Raw genomic sequence first — 21,187 nt, 5'->3', positions numbered from 1 at the left:
AAGTTGTGGAAGCAAGCTAAACACCCACCAACCCATGAATGAATTAACAAATTGTGGTATATGTATACCAAGGAATACTATTTAGCAATAAAAAATGCAGACTTTACATCTTTTATGTTTACCTGGATGGAGCTGGAACACATTTTTCTTAGTAAAGTATCTCGAGACTGGGAAAAAGTATCCAATGTACTCAATACTATGAAACCAATATGTAAACACTTACACACTCATATGAATAGTAAAACACAAAAAAAAGTCTAGCAAGAGAAAGGGATGAAGAGAAAGAGGAGAGGGGAAAGGGGAGGGCAATCAGTGGGAGGAGGGAGGTGAAATCTCACCTAATGTGTACAATGCAAAGGTGTATTTCAAAATAACTAAGAGTAAGTTTGAAATGTCTTGCCACAAAAAAATAAGTGAGGTTATGGCTATGTTAATCAGTTTGATTTAAGCATTCCACGCTGTATATCAAATCATCACATTGAACTCTATAAATGTATACAGTTATGATCTTAATTAAAAATTAATGAAAAATAAGAAAAAAGATTGGGTCTAGAGAGCATGTCACCTCACGAATAGGCCAGAATCGCTTATTACCAGAACTTCCCCCAGATATTGTGAAATTGGATATATTATTTCTTTTCTTTCTTTCTTTCTTTTTTTTTTTTTTTTTTTGAGACAGAGCCTCAAGCTGTCACCCTGGGTAGGGTGCTATAGCATTACAGCTCACAGCAACCTCCATCTCCTGGGCAATTCTCTTGCCTCAGCCTCCCAAGTAGCTGGGACTACAGGCACCCACCACAACGCCCGTCTATTTTTTGGTAGTAGTTGTCATTGTCGTTTGGCAGGCCTGGGATGGATTCGAACCAACCAGCTTTGGTGTATGTATGTGGCTGGCGCCTTAGTCACTGAGCTACAAGGCACTGGGCCAGGATATATTAGTTCTTTAAAATGCATTTGTATGCTGAGCCCTGAGAGAAAAAGTATACATTTTATTGTATATTTACATCATTCGTTAACATTTGTGTCTTTTTTTCCTGATATTTATAAACAAAAGGTGTTATTAGTGTTGAAAATAAAGCATGTATTGATTAAATTATTACTAAGCTCTATTAATAATGTTACCAAACATGTCTTCAAACAAAAATATTGGTTATAATTTTTTATTATTTTTATTTTATTTTTATTAAATCATAGCTGTGTACATTAGTATGATTGTGGGGCACCATACACTTGGTTCATAGACCATTTAACACATTTTCATCACACTAGTTAACATAGCTTTCCTGGCATTTTCTTAGTTATTTTGCTAAGACCTTTATATTTCACATTTACTAAGATTCACATATACCCTTGTAAGATGTATCTTGTGTGTCTTTTTGAAGCAAATGACAGAACCTGGGAAATATCCTCAGTTAAATACTTAACTTCCCGGCCAGTTAAGTAAATGACAACATAAGAGCAAAAAAAAACTTCTGGGAGTTAGTTCCCAATCAACCCAGTTCATGCTGTGTCTATCCTACTAGCTCTGGGAGTTTTATTTTTTATCTCAGAAGTGAGGGGGAGCTTGGCTACATTGTGTTTAGATTAGGTTGATCTATTGCAGGTAAAGTGGAGGTTATGCTAACAATCCATTTAGCCCTGGTTGTCACTTTACTTTTTTTTCTTTTTTTCTTGAGACAGGATCTTTCACTGTCATCTAGGTGAGAGTGTAGTGGCATGATCATAACTCACTGCAACCTTGATCTCCTGGCTCAACCCATCCTTCTGCCTCAGCCTCCCAAAGTGCTGGGATTATAGGTGTGAACCACCACATCTGGCCCAATTCACATTTTTAACTGCCTATTTGCCTGCACCTAGTCCAGGGTCTGTGCAATCTACTTTCACATTGAAGGAACCTGAAAAAAAAGAGATAAGAGTTATATGTATATACACTGTATTACATTCTCCCTTTCCTGAATCTTCTCCCAACTTCAAACATTGACCATCTAAACCTGTTTGTACTTCCCAAAAGAAATCATGGTACCCACAGGATTAAAAAAGCTTAATATTCCAATAGCATGCCTGTTTCTTCTTACACTTACACACACATACACACACATAATGACTGAGGTAAAGATCTGAATCAGTGGAAATTTAGCAAGCCAAAGTTTCAGGATATGCCCAGGAGAATCACAAACCACAGAAGCACTTTTGACTTGTGCTCTCTGAAGAGGGATGTGGGAATTCAGTATTTAAGGGGAGAGGGCATACAAAAAGAAAAAGGAGGAGGGGAGTAGGCAGTGAGGGAAATGGTTACACTCTTGTGAGACTTGAGCATCTAAGAAATTTTACACTTTGCATAAGTAGCCTGGTGAGGATCAAGAGAAGGGGATTCTAGATTAAAGATCAAAGTGCGGTAAGTCACCTAGATTAGATGGGGTGGATGCTTGAAGAGAAAAAAAAGAGTGAAGGAAGAATCAATGGTGCAGATAGCTGTCCTTGGATAGATGAAAGAATGATTGACCTTGTCTTGTCTCTGTTCTGCACCTGGGAAGATAAACTTGTAAACAACATTCTTAGTGTGGAAAACAAACAGACTTTAGTTTTAAGAGCTAGGCTTAGTCTGCAGAACTGAAGTTATAATAAGCTTGCCTTTGTTTATGGGAGGGCAGTAAAGAATTCCCTTACACTGATCTGTGGGGGCAGTATTGTAGATATCTGAGGACTTTTACCCTTTGTCAGAGCCAGGACACTCAGTGGCCGGTGGACCTTCAAATTGCCAGGACGCTGACCACTATACATTCTCAATTGGGGTATGTGTTATTCAGGTCTCAGGTGCCGAAGCACCTTAGAAGTCACAGTCAATATTAGTAGGAGCCAGCATCTCAGCAACAATCTCTCAGCAGCCGTCTTAGTAGGGGAGCACGGATCAGGTGTCCTCCGAGCAAGAAGCGGAGCCAAAGGACAAGCCCTGGCTAATAGAAGTAATCCTGTGGCCGCCTATGCCACATGTGTGGAGACTGCTAACCAATGATAAACATTCTCTCGTGCTCTCGTGCTTTTTCTCTTGTGCTCTTTAACGAGAGACCAAAGATGTTAAATCCCTCCCCCAATCCCTTATCACCAAGGTATTTCTCACAGGTGCCTCCTTCAGCCCTTCTGTGGGGATCTGACTAATGCATAATGTCAGTAACAGATACTCATTTGGAAGGAGTGTTGCATGACTCTGCCTTCAGGCTTGACCTTCCCTTTTGCACAATGAATTGGGGGTGATGGGGGTCCTGAGACTTAAATTCTCCTTTATAAGAGTATAAGCAGGAAAATTTTACTCTGATTAGTTGTGAATATACCTCCAATTCTCCCATCTGGGTGCTGTTTGTTTTTCTACAGAGATATTTAAACAAACTAATCACTTCCTTTATTTTTAAATGCTGTTGTTGATAATTTTGGTTTAGTTTCTTTTGGAATTTTTTCTTGTATAACAGACATCTAAAAATCCTTTCGTTGTAGGTAGTCTTAGTTTGATTATTATAATTACAACTATGTCATGCAGTTCCTAAAAAAAAAAAAGAATACATCAAATCAAAATACATGCTCAGTATTATGAACTCAAAACCAAATCTTCTCAACCACTTTCAAGTTGTTTCTATTTTAATTTTTTTTATTTTGCAATAATTTTGGATCAACAGATGAATTGTAAAGATACAAAAGAAAATTACAATATATACTTTAGCCTATGCCCCCAAATATTAAAAGCCTACATAAGCACGATACACCCATCAAACTTCAGAAATTGGCATTGTCACAATACTAATTTGTAGACTTTAATCAGATTTTTCATTTTCCCGCGAATGTCCTTTATTCTTTCAGGAGTCAATCCAGGATAGCATGTTGTATTTAGTTATTTTGTCTTCTTATTTCCCTACAATCTGTGACAATTTCTCTGTTTTTTCTTGTTTTTCATGATCTTGACACTGGTGTTTTGTAGATTGCCCCTTAATTTGAGTTTGCCTGATTTTTTTTCATGGTTAGAGAAGAATGCCACAGAGGAGAAGTAACTATGCTACAATATTATATCAGGGTATACACTATGTTAATGTAACCGAGTGATGTTAACCTTAAGAACTTAGTTTGGCTCAGGTTTGTTTAAAAACTACTTTTGGCTAAGTAATCCCAATGCTTTGGGAGGCAGGATTGTCCTCACTCCCACCCCTTTTTCCAACTCCAGTATCTACAAAAAAAATAGAAAAATTTAGCCAGGTGTGGTGGCATGTGCCTGTTGTCCAAGCTACCTGGGAGGCTGAGGCAGGAGGATTGCTTCAATCCAGGAGTTTGAAGTTGCGGTGAGCTATGATTACCCCACTGCACTCTTGCCTTGGCAACAGAGAGAGCAAGATCCTGTTTCAAAACAAAACATTATTTTTTTACACGTCTCTCTTATGAATGCACTATCATCCTCCACAGCTTAGACAAAGCATTTAACTTTGTGTCCTCTGTCCTAAGCACAGGGCTTACCATGTTGTAAATGCCTAAATGATACTGAATAAAAATGGCCTGGTGAGGATCAAGAGAAGAGGATTCTAGATTAAAGATTTTGCAAAGTGAGTAAATCACCTAGCTTAGATAGACCCGTGCATGTCAAACTTTTACATGTGGTGAATCACGTGGGGAATCTTGTAAAATGCAAATTCAGTAGGTCTAAGGTGGGGCCTGAGATCTACAATTCCTATCTCAATCAATTCTACAACCATTTCACTACAAACTAGATGCATTTCAAAGGAAACTAAGGCTTAGAAATGTCGAAAACATTTCCCAAGGTCCCAAGTCAAGTAAATGATAGACAGTGTAGTGCTGCCCAGCAAACTTGAACTAGTCAACCTGAAGATCCTTTCATCTGCATCCTATGAACTTCCCACATTCAACTTCTTAACAGCTCTTCCTTCTCCCCAAAAGGCCACTTAGGCTTTTTCCATACTCAGCTCTTATTTGTGATCTTCTAGAAAAACATATTCTTAAAACAACAAACTCCATGAGTTTATTTATCCTATCACTCTCCCATCCCCCAACATTTCATCTGCTGATTTCTTTTCCTGGTTTTCTTTGACACTACAAACCGAACCGAGTTAGAATTGATGATAAGGGCGGGTCCAGGAAGGAGAGGGAAAATCTGATGCTTACATACACTACTGTTTGACGCTAGTTCTTTAGCATAAAAGACTCAGGCTAATTGTTGTATAGCAAATTAAGAAATCCTAGGTTGAAGGCTTTTCCTTTTTCTGCTGAAGGAGACCTTAGTATCTTCCTGCCTTAGTATGCTTGACACAGAAAAGTCTCAATATATTGTTGTCAAATAAAGGAATGTATAAATAGGCACCGGCAAGGCAGATTCCAACCTAAATCATATTTTTTGTCACAGTAAAGGATAGATCTTATTTTCTACTGCTCCTGGTTTCATAGTCCACTTCCATGCCTGCAACATAGAAGAAATATTTAGTTTTATATTTTTAGAGTGGTAGAATATGTAGACACGTAGGATAAAAAGAGAAGTCAATAATTCTTTCTCTAGGAAGTGAACACTATTCCCTGGTTGGTTTCAGGCGTGAAGATGTAAGGGAGCCAAAGAACGCTATTATCAGAAGTGGGATTCGAATCCACGCCCCCAGGGGAGACTGCGACCTGAACGCAGCGACTTAGACCGTTCAGCCATCCTGACCCATCAACTACATGCTTTTGTTTTATATTTATCAAACACTAACAATGCATGTTACCAGATTATATTAATTTATTTTGTTTCATCTAGAATCCAAACTCTTCCTGGACTCCTACGCAAAACAGGAAAAACAAAACCGTCTCTGACCATTGTTTCCTACTTCCGTGATCACTACGCCATTTTCCCCGGCGCCCTTTCAAGTCCTCCTCTCTACCGAGTCTGAGGCATGTCAGGGTGGACCTTGTACGGGTCGGTCTTTCTCGGATTCTCGGCACCAAAATTGCCATTACCACGTCTGACACCGGTGGATCTAGCCCTGGGCCTCCAGAGCCAGGACCTGAGAGCTGGGAGAGCCCACGCAAGGGAAGTAGGGGTGAGAAGAGAAGGCGCTAAGCCTCGGCTTTCCGCTGGGCTTTGCGCCGGCCCCGCGTCTACTCCGGCTTTCTGCTGGGCTTTGCGCCGGCCCCGCGTCTACTCCGGCTTTCCGCTGGGCTTTGCGCCGGCCCCGCGTCTACTCCGTCTACTCCCGCGTCTGCTCCGTGGACTCTGCGCTCATCCGGTCCACGCTGTTTACTGGCGGGGCTGAATAAAGGAGTCGGTTTTCATTGGGTGAAGTATTGAAGTATTAAAGTTAAAAGCGTTGGGTGATTAATCACGGTACTTCAATAAAGAGCACCACTGAAAAGGGTAGTAGAAAAAAAAAAAAACACAATCACTGACTTTATTTCTCTTATGTAAGGAATTTTAAGCGGTTTGTCCTGGAGAGCGTTGGTGGTATAGTGGTGAGCATAGCTGCCTTCCAAGCAGTTGACCCGGGTTCGATTCCCGGCCAACGCAATTAGAAGTTTTTCTTTATTTTTTCTTAACAAAACACGTTCTTGAGAAGATTGAGAAACAGAGCTCGCGATGTGTCAATTTTACGCCTCAGCAAAGTTAGCGTATTCTACCGCCCTACCTCACTTTCTCTCCCCGTTTCATGTTTTGACCCTGGCCTCTTTCTCTGCTCGAGCTTGTTTTGATAGGCTTAGATTCTGAAGGTTTTCTTCCCTCCTTTTTTCCCTTTCTTTTTCTTTTTCTTCTTCTTTTTTTTTTTTAAGACTAGTCAAGTGCAGTAGTGAGAAGTGGTGGTGGTGGTGGTGGTGAAGAATAGAATTCAATCTGTAACTGACTGTGAACCATCAAATGAGTTAACTCACTACCTTCTGACCAGCCTTTCCCTTCCTTTTTAAATTTCCGACTCTTGAGGAGTCTTTAGGATCTTCTGGATTCTGGGATTTCTTGTCTGAAGAGCCTCAGAAATGGGCTGTTACGCCTTTACCTCAGAGGTTCACATGGCAGCCACAATCTACGGAGCACTCGAAATTGGCGATTGCGTCCAAGGAAATGCATTCCCAAATTTAATAAATTAATTGAAATAAATATGTGGAAATTTTAAGGCAGATTCTCAATTTAGCTTTTAGAGAACGTTTAAATGCGCTTGGAACAACTTGGGTATATGAATCTACTTTTTCAATTGTAAATTTTATGAACTCGAAATATTATTTTTTTGATGAAAATTTAACACCAGAGTTGAAATGTGCTGTTCATATGTGTAAAACACATACCAAATTTTGAAAACTAAGAGAAAATATAACAAAATTTGTATATTGATCACATGTTGAAATAATATTTTGGATATATAGGGTTAAATAAGATTTATTATTAAAATTTCAACTGTTTCTTTTAATTTTTGAATGTGGTTATTAGAAAATTACATGTGGGTGGTGCCTGTGGCTCAAAGGGGTAGGGCACCAGCCCCATATGCCAGAGGTGACGGGTTCAAACCCAGCCCTGGCCAAAAAAAAAAAAAAAACATAAAAAAAAAAGAAAATTACATGTGGGCCTCACATTATGTTTCTATTGTAATAAGCTGGTCTAGAAAAGTAGTCCACCAACTTTTTAAGGTACGTTGGTGACTCTGGGTCTTCCCAAACAGTAATTTTGGAGACATTGATAATTTACAGATATCTTCCTAGTCAGCAATTGTTCCGTTTCCTTTGCGGTTGTCCTGGTTAGTATGGGGGTGCGTATTCCTGCCTGTCACGCGGGAGATCGAGGTTCGATTCCCCATTAGGGAAGCTTGGAACGTTTTTCTTCCCTACGGAACCGTCTGTTACTTCCTGAACAAAATTCGTTCTTTGACAATTTTAGGTTCTCTCGAAAAGCTTGTCTTTCACATGCTGCCTTTCACATGCAAAGTTCGTGGATATGGGCAAGCATACGAGTGGGTGAACTTACCTGGACTATGGTTCTGTGTTAGTTAAAAGCGTTGGGTGATTAATCGTGTAAGCAAGTTTCAATCTGATTGGCCACTGAATGGGCCTGGGGCAGGGTTAATTATCGCCCATTTATTTCCATTACCTCCTGCCCACGGGAAGAGAAACCGAGAGTCCGTGTCTGCCTTAAACCCTGGACTCCGGATTTCCACCTTCTCGCCATTTCCCCACCGACCACTCGTGGAGTAGGCACTCCATCTTCCCTTCTCCCGCAGGTATTGCTATTCTGCAGTGTCCCGCCCATATTCTTAACTGGGCACTTTCCACTGCCACCTTACACGAAGATGCGCAAACTCGTGAAGAAACTTCCCCTACAATGGTTGAAGGATAACAGGAAAGACTTTATGATTTTTTAAAAGCCAGTCAAATACCAACTTTAGCGACACTAATGTTAATTAAGTTCTGATAATTCACTACCATAGGACCAGCCTTTATGTTTAAACGAAATAAGAACTGGTCTGACAATCAGGCTATCTGTTCTTGTTTCTGTGCTTCTTTTTTTTTTATCATTAACAATCAGTTTGCTTTCGGACGAGTCATTTAATTTCTCTGGTCTACTCGTTTTCTTCATCTTTATAAACTGGAGGAGCATTTCAAACTCCACAGTTTGACATCCTTTGTGGCTCTAAAGGCCTCTAAAGTGGTGCCCTGCACCAGGAATGTAGGCTTTCGAACATATTGTATTTTGAATCTCAGTTCTTCCTCTTAACTAGTTCTTTGTTCAGTCTTTATGAGCCTCAATTTCATCATCTCTGTATACGTACTGTATATAAAAAGGGAAATAATTGTACCTATTATGAATGATATTTTTGACAGTGGAAGAATATGTATGTGAAAGCACCTGGCACAGTCATATGCCCATTTTTACATAAGACATTATTTTTCCCGTGAAGAATGGTAATATATATTCCTTGTAGACAATATGGAGAATAAGCAAATCATAAACAGAAGGCATCCACTAATATTTCCATCATCAAAAAAAATCTCCTATTAATATTTTCCTGTTTGTTTATCTCTTTGGTATTTGAAAGATGCAATTTGGAATCATACAGCTGGAGATGAAAATTTATTTTGTAAAATGAAGCGCCTTTACTTAAATAGTACGTTTTGCTAGGACAGACTGAACATGTGATATAATATTTTTACTTTTCATAATGATAAGCTTATTATGAGTCAGTACTCAGACATGTACTGTACACATGCATACATAAATTGTCTCAATCATCAAAAAAGTTTATTAGTGTACCTTTCTGAGCAAAGCCAAGTGAACTCCCATACCCACAGAAAGCATACATTTTGGATTATTGAAAGACCCTTCCTTCATTCCTCTTCTGTTCCTCTTTTCTCAGCAATATTGAAAATATTGTGTTGTAATCCAACAACCCCCTACTGGGTGTCCACCCAAAGGAAAAGAAGTAATTTTGTCAAAAAATACTTACACTCTAACGTTTATTGCAGCACAATTCACAATCGCAAAGATATGGAATCAGCCTAAGTGCCCATCAATTCATGAGTGGATGAACAAAATGTGAGGCGCGGGCGCGCGCACGCGCGCGCGCACACACACACACACGCACACACCATGGAGTACTACTCAGCCCTAAAAAAAGTGAATTAATGTCTTTTGCAACAATTTGGATGGGACTGCAGACCACTGTTCTAAGTATCTCAGTAATGGAAAACAAACACCACATGTATGCTCTAATAATTTGGAACTAATTGATGGGTACACACGGGAAAGAGTAAAAGTCATTAGAAATCAAGAAGGGGGAGGGCAGAGGTAAAACCTACCTAACAGGTACAATGAACACTATTTGGCTGATGGACACATTAATGGCCTTCATTTAAGCATTATAAAAGTAGTCCATATACTCCCCAAATGTGTACCCCTTTAACATCTTGAAATTAAGAAAATACTGTCTTGCATGCCCAGTCTCTCTTCTGGAGGGAAGCTGAGTCCTGTCCCAGATCCAAGCCAAGTGCTAGCGCGGGAAAAAGCCCTGTCTGGCTCAGGGCTGCATCAGCCGCGCCCTGGTGGGCGGAAACGCCGCAGTCCTGCCGGTTTCTTCATCAGCCTCACCCACAATATTCTGGAGGCATAAAGAACGCTCTGAATTTTTTCCTCAGTGAATTGACTTGGCAAGTAGGATAAACCTCGCCTGTCTCTGTGGCGCAATCGGTTAGCGCGTTCAGCTGTTAACTGAAAGGTTGGTGGTTCGAGCCCACCCAGGGACGACAGCGGTAATTTTGTGAACTCACGTTAAGAACCTGGCGTTAGAAAACTCAAAACTTTAGGACCTTTGTGTTTGAAAACTCAAACCTGGCTTCCGTACTCACCCCCAGGAACCTGGCGGCCGACCAGCTGCGCTGGGTGGTTTCCAGCACCTTCCTCATGCTCAGCGTTTTGCTAGCAGTTTTGAGGTATTCGTCATGATTAAGGTTACAAAATAAATTTTTAGCAGCTTAACCACTGAAATTGCATCATGAAACGGATGCTTTCAGAAAATTTACCGACCAAAGGAAGTAAGTACTAATAACCCAACGATGAATTCTGTAACTTTCCGGCCAAACTTGTGCCTGCCTTGCCTTTGTATTTCCTAACCTATGAAATGGGCACCATGCCTGAAACCTGGGTCCTTAGTCGCACTAAGTCCTATTTGCTACCAATTCTTGGAGAGTCTGCCTCCTAAATATCCTTTGACTAGGCACCTACCTCTCCCTCTTCGCTGCCACCAACACCCTTTGGGTTACTGCATACTACCTTGCCTCCTGGCAGGTTTCCTGTCTTCAGCTTCCTCTCTCCTCCCTCCTCTGAGTATCTGTCAGAGACGCCTTCTAAAATACTGTACAGTACAAGCTTAATCTATTTAAACTCTCTCAATGGCTTGTAGGGTTTGATACAATCTCCTTTGTGGCTTGGCCCCAAAACGCCTCTCCCTCACTGACCCTTTAGACTCCAATAGAACCAAGCTACTTTCTTGAATTCCTACTCCAGCTTTTGAATGTTTGCTCATGGACCTTCATCTTTTCTCCTCTTCTTTGCCTGGCAAACGCCTACTCATCCTTCATGACTGCATCAAAATTAAGCCTTTTCTCTGCAACCCTTCCCTCTCTTCCTATTTACCTGTTTTTCTCACTAGAATGAAAGCTTCTTCAGGGGACTTTGTGTTGTGACCCTGTGTTGTTCATCTGAGATCCTATGCATCTAAACTGAAACTTGGCATGCTGTAGCTACTAATGAATTGAATGTCCGAGGTTTCCAAATACACTTGTCTCATATCTGAGTCACATCTAATCTTTATGTCTATGCCTAGCTTGAATCATCTTGGTACATAACTCATGATTCACTCAATCAGGCTGACCCCCTACCTCTGGCCTGGCCTCTACCTCCTCCCTCCCTGCCTTTTCCTACCTACTCTAATGCTCTAAAACTGTATTTAATTCCCATTCACCCTCCTATTCCATACTACCCATAAAAATCCCCTTCACCCTATTGTTTCTAGATTTGGAAAGCAAGTAGACCAATTCATGTGAGTTTGAAATGAAACTGAAAGGCAGTGAAAGACAGTGGGGATGGGGGAGGGGTAGTTTTTCATCAACCCCCACCAATCTCTGATAGAGTTTTGGACAAAGAGAAGGAAGGATTTTATGATTCATGTTTTTTTTTCACTAAATCATTCATGTTTTATTGTCATATTTTTTCCATCTTCCAAGAGTAGCACGCAAGATATTGTTAAATGCTTTATTGGAATCAAGAAATGTTCCATTTAAAAATTCTATGACAGAAGGAGATGGCTAAAGCTTTCCTCTGCAAGCAGCAGTTGGCCTTCTCCATTCCCACTCCATTGGTATTAACATGCTGAGGGGATTTTGACGTTTCATAATTCAACCCAGTGTAGTTCAATATATTTAGTATAGATTATCCAACATTTGTTTGATAAATGAAGTAAATAAAGCTGTACTTGAATTAGATACTGAAACAGAAAACCTGGTTTTATAGTTTCTAATTCTGACTTTCCTGGCCTAACGTGTTTTCACCCCCTGACCATTCCTTTCTGTGTGTTTGTGGTCGACTCTTTCTTACCAGTTTCTTAGTTCAGACGCTGAGCTATCTGTTCACTTAGCTTAACCTGGGACAGTGACACATAATTTGTTTTGTGCTTTCTTTTCCAATCCCCTCTCCCCACTCTCCAGGCCCTTTCCTAGGACCATTTTCTACTCACAGTGCTAAGAGAGTTTACCATACTTGCAGACCATCCCAATTCTGATAGAGACTCCCTGGAAAACTGAATTCTGCATTACCCTTGTGATCTTCTGTCACCCCCACCATAGCTTATGTTCTAGGAAGACAGTCTTCTCTCTGGGGCCAGATGGCAGCACTTCCCCTGGCCTATCCTTGACCACTCTGCTCTTTCTCAGCCATCCCCTTCAATGGTTCTGCAGAATCCCTTCAATCCTAGCAGTTCCCACATTCTGTCTGGAAGGTGTTTTGGGATTCCCTGAAGGCAACCATCCCTGCAGCAATAGATGCAGACTGCTGTCCAACTGGCTCTGCCTCAACCATCTTACTGATCTATTTATTTAGGAACAGTTCTTATACATTTAAAGGTCACTGGGCAGATTCTGTGTTGTTAACTTTGCTATGAGGGAATGGTTGGGACAGAGAAAGTGTGTAGCCTTCGCACTTCAATTCCTAGGGATATAGCTACTCACTGGGGCTTCATTGTTGGCACTTGAAGATCATAGGCCTTTCCTTTCCATTGGAAATAAAGAGAAAATAGAGAATTGGGGGGGGGGGAGTTCTCAACCCAGGCTCTGAGTTGTATTTTTCCTGCTGCTCGTGAAGATGCATAATGGGGATGATGGGGTTGCAAATCCAGAGAAAGGTGCAGAGATGCTGCTGCCACTGCTCTTATTACCCCCATAAGATAAGGGATCATTTGCTCAGAGGGTCCTTGTTCCATTTAAATTTGTGGTCCTTCCAATTCCTCGATGAATTTTGAAGGTTTCTCTGCACAGACACATACAGTCCCGTGTCCACTGCAAATAGGAGCATCAACACCAGGAAGAAAGTGACTTGATGCCAAGGAAGGAGTGCTGAGATAGGTGGACTTATTGAGCCTAGAAGAAGTAGAGGGATGAGAGAAATGAGTCACTAAGGCAGAAATTTGGAACAAACAGTAAGATCACCAGGGGAGAGTCTTCCTGACACCTGCTGATAAACAGGTCATGGGAATGGTGGAGAGTCTGGGGGAAACCTTCACTTCTTCCTGTTGGCTCCTGATCTTAGTACTATCTGAGCAAACCTAGCTCATCAAACACTTAGTGATAGCTTCTGTTTACTTGATGGAGATGTGACAGAGAATATTAGCAAGTTAGGTTGTAGATGGGTTTTGTGGGACAATAATGAAATTGTCAGACAATGTAGTCTATAAACTGGGACAAATTTGAGGATTTTTAGTTTCAATTTTCAACTCTTAATTTTGACATAATTTTAATTTACTTTCAATCTACTTTAATTTACTTTCAATTTAAAGTGGAATTAAGTTACTTTTATACAAATTATTGCATTGTTTGGTTAAAACTTCAAAAGGTGTTTTTCTGCCTTTATACATGAAAACTGTTTACAATTTAGGTCTTGGTCCAATTACAAATAAAGTTCTGTGAAATCAGAAATTCCAGGAAAATTATGTGAGATCTCTGATCCTGAAAGTTGGCACTTTAGAAACTAGAGATGTGGAGTTTTGTTTGTTTGTTTGTTTATGACAGAGTCTCACATTCTTGCTTGGTAAAGTGCTGTGGCATAAGCCTTGCTCATAGCAATCTCCAATTCTTGGGCTCAAGTGATCCTCTTGCCTCAGCCTCCCAAGTAGCTGGGGCTACAGGTGTCTACCACAATACCTGGCTATTTTTAGAGAGAGGGTCTTGCTCTTGCTCATGCTGGTCTCCAATTCCTGAGCTCAAGCCATCCACCTGCCTTGGCCTCCCAGAGTACTAGGATTACAGGCATGAGCCACCGCACCCAGCCCTTTAGAGATGTGTTTTAGACTTACTGGGATCCAAAATTCCATTGAATTCCAGGTATTAGTACTTGTTCAATTCTTTCATTTTACCTAATGATTAAATATGTAGGTTTTGAGGTCTTCGGTATGACCTTAAGGACAAGTCTATGTATGTATGTATATAGGTATTCATTTATTTATTACACCTTAGTTACTCCATCTGTAATGGAGTCAACATTGCCTAGCTCATATGTTGGAAAAATACACTATGATGATCAAACTAGGTGCATGTAAAGAATTATTTAGCACTGTCTCTAGCACACTGAAAAGTGCCCACTAGATGCCAGTTTCTCTTTGTTACACAAAAAGAAATTGGGGTTCAGAGATACCAAGTGCCTTACTCACGGTCACACAGCTATTAGCTGCAGAACCAGAACCCAGCTTCTGAGGCCTTCCTGTGAGGGGATGAGGGGCTCTTGCCAGCTTAGCTCTTGGCCAAGACTTGGATGAGAAAGGAGGGCAGATGAAGATGGGCCAGCATGATAGGGACACATGACATCATGGGTATGGCTATGGTAAGGACAGGTTTGTTTATGGGGGAGGAAATGTGGATTCTGCCCCTGTTGTTACATTGCAGAGTGAATGACATCTCTCTGTTGCCTCTGAGGAATACCGTGAAACAGAACTGCAAACCTACCTAGCAATCGGGGAGTTTCAGGGTCTCTGCTAGTTACCAGGAGGGAACTCGATATAAAGAAGTCTGCGGAAGAGTCAGAAATCGCCTCCCAAATCATTTCCCAGTGTGAGTGGCAGCTCCACACACAGAGGGCTGTGGACACTCTGGGGTTGCACACATCTCACCTCGAATGGTGATGTTCACCGTCTCAGAAGATATGTTTTTCTTTCCGATAAGCCCTCTGCAGAAGTATAAGCCACCATCATTAGCTGTGGCTTCTTGAATGTGGAGGTCAGAATTTTCATGGAAATACCTTTTGCCTCTGCCGTTCTGTAAATACGTGACCTTGTGCATAAAATTGTTCTTCCAGGTGTGACACCTCAGGTGAATGTTCTCCCCCACCTTGTACTCCCTCTTAAGGGACTGGAGCAACAACCAGCCTGAAAGACACAGAGAGACCCCAGACCCAATGGTCTCAGTGCTCATTGACATGCTCTCATGAAGGGGACACTCACCACTCAGACCTCAGTACATAGGGCAAGCTGTCTAGGAGCCCACCTGTACATAGCTCACTCTGGGAAAAAGCTGAGTAAGCCCTGCAAGAGAACTCCGATCACACCAAGACATTTTATCTGATGGGGGAGAGGGATACTCACACACATGATCAAAATGTAAGGTTAGAGCAGAGGGGCTAAGTAATGAGGCAGGGGAGAACCCTTGAGCACTAGACTCGGGTTTGCCATGGTAGTTAATAAGTTGTCACAGCAAGTTCTGAATCAAAGAGCAAAAACTGCATTTGAAAATGATGATTTGCCCCATTAGAGAAAAGATAGATTTCAGAAGCAATAGGCAGTTGTAGGAATATGGAAAAACTTGTGAAGCAGTCAGGAGTAAGGTGACTTGGGTGGCTGGAGATGTGACTGCAGAAATAGTTAAGGAGCACTTAAAGAGTCAGCAAAGGGGAAGGCGAGATTGGTAGTGCTCGTGATAATCAGTGGTTTCTGAAGCATGAAAGGGCCTTGGGGGAAACAATCTTCATTACTGAGTGTGACCTTCATGAGACAAAATTCAATCGCTAGGATACTTGTTTTCCCAACTGTCTCACCAAGTTTTCAGACTCCCCATAGAGAGAGCATGAAGTCATGGTGAGGAAGGTACCCAAATAATTACAAATTACATTGCAGATAAATATTATAATGAGACTCATGAGACAATGATAAGTTAAAAAGGCAGAATACCAAAAGTATACATGACAGGAACAAAAAGAAGGATATGCCCTTGGGTATTAACAAGGATTTTCTCTAAGGGAATGGGGCCAAAGGTCTTTTAAATTTCTCCTTTATATATATATATATATATATATATATATATATATATATATATATAATTATTTATTTATTTATTTATTTTTTGCAGTTTTTTTTTGGCTGGGGCTGGGTTTGAACCTGCCACCTCCGGCATATGGGGCCGGCACCCCACTCCTTTGAGCCACAGGCGCTGCCCAACTTCTATATATTTTTGAAAATGAACTCAAATGACTTTTATAATAACAAAACTACATTTAACTATAATTTTATTTATTTTATTTTTATTTTTTTAAGATGAAGTCTCACTCTGTTGCCTAGCCTAGAGTACATGGTGTCAGCCTAGCTCACAGCAGCCTCGAAGTGGTCCTTCTGCATCAGCTTCCCGAGTAGCAACTACAGGCACCCGCCGACAACGCCTAGCTAATTTTTCTATTTTTAGTAGAAACAGGGTTTCACTTTTGCTCAGAATGGTCTTGAACTCCTGAGCTCAAGTGATCCTCCCACTTTGGTCTCCCAGAGTGCTAGGATTACAGAAATGAGCTGCCACACCCAGCCAATTTACTATAATTTAAAAAATCTACTACCTCATGCTAGAAAAAATTGGTAGAACACGTTTTAGTGAAGATTCTCTACTAGGAAGATTTTCCAAAGGTAATTTTTATGGCTTATTAAGACACATCGTTTATCAAAAGAGCCATGTACTTATATCCACTTACTTTTTCAGCAAAGAGATGACTCATTATCAGCATAAGTTTATGATATATATATATCTCCCAGTGGCCTTTGGGGAATATTCTTGTTCCCATCTGTCCTGTCATGTAGTCAGTAAATGTCCATATATATACATTCAACTAATACTTTATTGAACACCCACTATGTACTATTGTGCAGACTGGATATACTCAAATGACAAGACACAGGGCCCCTTGCCTCAGAGAAGCTACCAGGGGTCCTCAAACTACGGCCCGTGGGCCACATGTCGTGGTGTGATTGTATTTGTTCCCATTTTGGTTTTTTACTTCAAAATAAGATATGTGCAGTGTGCATAGGAATTTGTTCATAGTTTCTTTTTTTAAACTATAGTCCGGCCCTCCAATGGTCTGAGGGACGTGAACTGGCCCCCTGTTTAAAAAGTTTGAGGACCTCTGCAAGAAATAAATTACAATACAAAATGAATAAGCACTACAATAGGCTGAGAACAAAGAACTCGGCAGCCAATGAGATTGAGATAAAGAAATTCTGCCTGGGGGTGGTGCCTGTGGCTCAGTGGGTAGGGTGCCAGTCCCATATACTGAGGGTGGCAGGTTTGAACCTGGCCTGGCGCCTGCTAAACAACAATGACAACTGCAACAAAAAATAGCCAGGCGTTGTGGCGGGTGCTTGTAGTCCCAGCTACTCGGGAGGCTGAGGCAAGAGAATTGCCTAACCCCTAGGAGTTGGAGGTTGCTGTGAGCTGTGACGCCACGACACTCTACTGAGGGCGATAAAGTAAGACTCTGTCTCTAAAAAAGAAATTCTGCCTGAAAAAAGTAAAGCAAGTTTTTCAGAGGAAGAGATAAGTGAAAGGGATGCTAAAGGATGATCAGGAGTTTGCCTGGCAAAGTTAATTCTCTTGGTCACCGTTTAATATAGACCTCATTGACTAGACTTCTAAAGCCAGTTTCTAGAGCCAACTTCAAGGCAAATTAATATCTCCCAGACTTGATTTTTCAATTGTTTCCTCTTGGTAAATCCCCATTTTATTTGATCTTAGGGGGTCATCTCTCACCTAGCTAGATACTTGACATTTCTTATAGTTCTGTAGACCATGTCGGGGGGTGGTACAGTCAGAAACAAAGAAGCCATAAAATAAGTTTCAGAAGCCCAATGCTGCTGAATTCTGCTGCCAAACCACTTCTCTTATGTCCTCCTTCCCCTCCAGGCTTGTGCCACCCACACTGTGCAAATGGGGCAGCCATGGAAATAGAGTCAGGCTTGCAAGGTTACTCTGCAGCTACAGGCTCTGGGATGTGTCTTGAGGGACACCAGGAAAGACTTCCTCCTCCAAAATATTTCTCCTACCTGCTTCTGATGCCTAGATTCTGGTAATAGTTCACATATACTTTCCTTCTGTGACTAATGTGCAAACTGAGCATGTGTATCTCTGCACTGGGAAATGGGTCACCTTGCTAAATCTATGCTGAAGTGCAAGTTTGAGCGTGGCATTGAGGAAAATAGAGAGCTAGATTTGACACTAGGCCATCAGGGATGATTTGGGAGGTAGCTTAGGGCATTATGTGTTAGAGAGTGAGAAGGAGATTGAGGTCCTAAAAGCAAATGCATTAATATATTCAATGCCTACTATTGAGTATCAATGCCATGCCCTGACCTCCTGATGATACATTCGCATTATATGCATTCTGCGTGTGGTGATTCCTGGAATTGTGCAGCAGTCTTACATCTATCCTATGGCAGTCTCTGAAATTTTCCTGAGGCCTACTTGTAGCTAGGACTACAATTCTTAGATCATGCAATGGGACCACAGATTATCTCATTTTAATTTTTTTGCCTAAGAACATCATCTTCTGGCTCTTCCAGGGTATCTGAGGGCCCCTTGTTTCACTCTTTATTGGTGAGTTCCTGCTTCCCCTTCACAGACTTACCCTCATGGACTTCTAGCTGCACTGGGTCACTGAGCGTGGAGAGGTTTGTCCGGCACCTGTACTCTCCACTGTGCTCAACTCTGGCATCTGCAATGAAGTAGCTCGAGTCCTCGTTGGAGAGGAGGTTCCCATTGTGAAACCACTTTGTGCTCTTGTTTCCAGGTGGATGTTCCCCCTTGCACTGCAGGGTCACACTGTCTTCCTGGAGCACCCTATCCCATGGAGGAACTAGGGACACCACAGCCTTTGGAAGATCTGCTGAGGAGCAAGAGAATGTGGGGTGAGGACAGGGAGAGGAGCAGGCCCTGTCCTGGCACTCTCAGGGAGGCTCAAAGCCAGAGGGAGCCCAGGGCAAACCCATAGTTCATGTCTCAATCTGAGTCTGTGACTCAATATTAGAGCCCCTAGGCCCCATTTTGGGCCTGCTCTGTATTTTGAGGAAAACTGGCCAGAGAAGCATAGGGACCCTGGCCCTGCTGTGTTGGGGGAGCTGTCCCTGCAAACACCCATCAGTAGTTTCCCATGCAACAGACATTTCCCAGCATCCTGTGGACAACCCACCCATATGTGCCTCATTTGATCCATCCAAGACTACAAAGCAAACTCACCAGCCTGCAAGCCAGCTGAAACTGCAAGATAAAAGAATAAATCAAACATTGAGTGAGAGCAGAGATCAGGATGCCTGGAAAGTCAAGCAAGTTTAAAATTCCCCTGCCTGCCCCTGCCTCAGGAGTTCCCAATAATCTGGATTTCTAGTGGATACCTCTCCTTCTGCCTGCTCTCTGGTCTCCAATGTCCATGCCTCCTGCCTACTGTCCACCCAAATCCCTATTTTCCACACGATTCTCTATTCCTTGTTTCCTGTTCAAACTCATAAATTAAGAATATTGATTGAATTTCCCTGAATAAAGCTACAGAAAGAACCTCAACCCAAGCTCCCCAGAAAGTGTAGAAATTAAAAGTCATAGGGGGCCAGGTGCAGTGGCTTATGTCTGTAATCCTAGTACTCTGGGAGGACGAAGTGGCCAGATTGCCCGAGCTCAGGAGTTTGAGAAAAGCCTGAGCAAGAGCAAAGCCCCCATCTCTACTAAAAATAGAAAAACTACAGTAGAGGCAGGAAGATCACTTGAGCCCAGGAATCTGAGTTTGCTGTAAGCCAGGCGTCCTCAAACTTTTTAAACAAGGGGCCAGTTCACTGTCCCTCAGACTGTTGGAGGGCCGGACTATAGTTTAAAAAAAAAAAAACTGTGAACAATGGGTGGTGCCTGTGGCTCAAGGAATAGGGCGCTGGTCCCATATGCTGGAGGTGGCAGGTTCAAACCCAGCCCCGGCCAAAAACAAACAAACAAAAAAAAAACTGTGAACAAATTCCTATGCACCCTGCACATATCTTATTTTGAAGTAAAAAAAAAAAACAAAATGGCAACAAATACAATCACACCGCCTCATGTGGCCCGTGGGCCGCAGTTTGAGGACCCCTGCTAATGCCAAGGCACTCTACCCAGAGCGACAGAATAAGACTGTCTCTAAAAAAAAGTCATAGGGAGATCCTGGAATGTCAGACTGGAAGAGACTGACCCTAGGGACCGTCTAGTGTAAGCTCTTCAATTTACGTGCAGAACTGAGACCCAGACAAGTGAAGTAATTGACCTCACTCCTGCTCCTTTTCTGGTTATGCCCAAATCATATCCAACATTCTCCTCATTTATTGGCCCCAGATGGCTTTCCTAGGAGCTAAACCCATGGCTGTAGACGTGATGAAGAGTCCCATGCCTTTGAGGGGTCTCATTCCTAGCCCAAAAAGGGGTCTCTGAACCATCATTGCTTCCCCCTCAGCCAGAGAGCCCCAGACTTACCAAGAAGTAGCAGAGCCGTTTGTGGTAGCAGCTGCCACATGATGCTGCACTAGAGTGTGTAAGTCACTGAAGACATCTGGGCACCTAAAGGGACCCAGCTGACCAGAAAACAGGAAGTAAACGGTCTTTCCCCAAGTCCGGCACTCACCAGCTTCCTTTCTGGGAACGTCATCTGATTCTTGAAACTGAACACTGATGAATGAACCCCATGATAGGGCAGGGAGAGAAAGAAAAGAACCTGGAGGAGAAGCCAAGGCGGGTGTGGCACCTTCGCTCCTCACAGGTCTGCAGTTAAACACCTGGTGACACAGCAGAGTCTATAAGAGTGCCCTCAGCAGTGCCAAGGAGCTTGCTCCTATCTCCTGGGTTTGGGTCCACCTAGCACCAAGAATGGCACAGCATGACCCCGGGGGCTGAGACTCAACAGGGAGTGCCCTTCCCTGACGGGTCTTTTCAGAATTTCTCACACCCTTTCCTGGCCTAGACCCATCTCCATCCAGCCAGGGCCTGCCTACGTACCACTGGGTCTGACCCAGTCTTGGAGTCTAGTAGCCAAGGGCTCTAGGGCTCCTTACTACAAAAGGAGATGATGTGGGGGCCAGAAAGTGGTAATATTGTTAACCTCTTCTCCTATCTCTGGATCCTCCCCCAGCCCACACTTCGTTTACTCTCACATCAGTCCAGTAATTTAAAATTCACA

The 21,187-nt window shown here is 42.1% G+C and overlaps 1 protein-coding gene and 2 non-coding genes across 4 annotated transcripts; 2 read left to right on the top strand and 1 right to left on the bottom strand.

Annotated features, from left to right (window-relative positions):
- The first annotated feature begins 6,454 nt into the window (after nt 1–6,454).
- On the top strand, nt 6,455–6,526 carry TRNAG-UCC (transfer RNA glycine (anticodon UCC)). The gene has a single exon. It is a non-coding gene; the product is annotated as a tRNA-Gly (tRNA).
- Nucleotides 6,527–10,165: 3,639 nt separating this feature from the next.
- TRNAN-GUU (transfer RNA asparagine (anticodon GUU)) lies at nt 10,166–10,239 on the top strand. Its single transcript has one exon. It is a non-coding gene; the product is annotated as a tRNA-Asn (tRNA).
- A 1,493-nt stretch (nt 10,240–11,732) lies between these two features.
- LOC128597665 (low affinity immunoglobulin gamma Fc region receptor III-A-like) lies at nt 11,733–20,623 on the bottom strand. 2 transcript variants are annotated; one of them, XM_053608222.1, is made up of 5 exons: nt 20,488–20,623; nt 19,240–19,260; nt 18,632–18,889; nt 14,868–15,122; nt 11,733–13,125 (listed from the first exon to the last, which is right to left on the bottom strand). In XM_053608222.1, the coding sequence occupies exons 1-5, from the start codon at nt 20,525–20,527 to the stop codon at nt 12,941–12,943; spliced, it is 759 nt and encodes a 252-aa protein (XP_053464197.1). In that variant the 5' UTR covers nt 20,528–20,623; the 3' UTR covers nt 11,733–12,940. The 2 variants fall into 2 exon arrangements, with proteins under 2 accessions (XP_053464197.1, XP_053464198.1); XM_053608223.1 differs by having other exon boundaries at nt 18,632–18,886; nt 20,488–20,585.
- Between the last annotated feature and the right edge of the window lie 564 nt (nt 20,624–21,187).

The sequence above is a fragment of the Nycticebus coucang genome, chromosome 10 (assembly GCF_027406575.1).
Source record: "Nycticebus coucang isolate mNycCou1 chromosome 10, mNycCou1.pri, whole genome shotgun sequence".
Lineage (NCBI taxonomy): Eukaryota > Metazoa > Chordata > Mammalia > Primates > Lorisidae > Nycticebus > Nycticebus coucang.
Note: the sequence above shows the minus strand (reverse complement) of the source record. Positions and strands in the feature narration are given on the sequence as shown.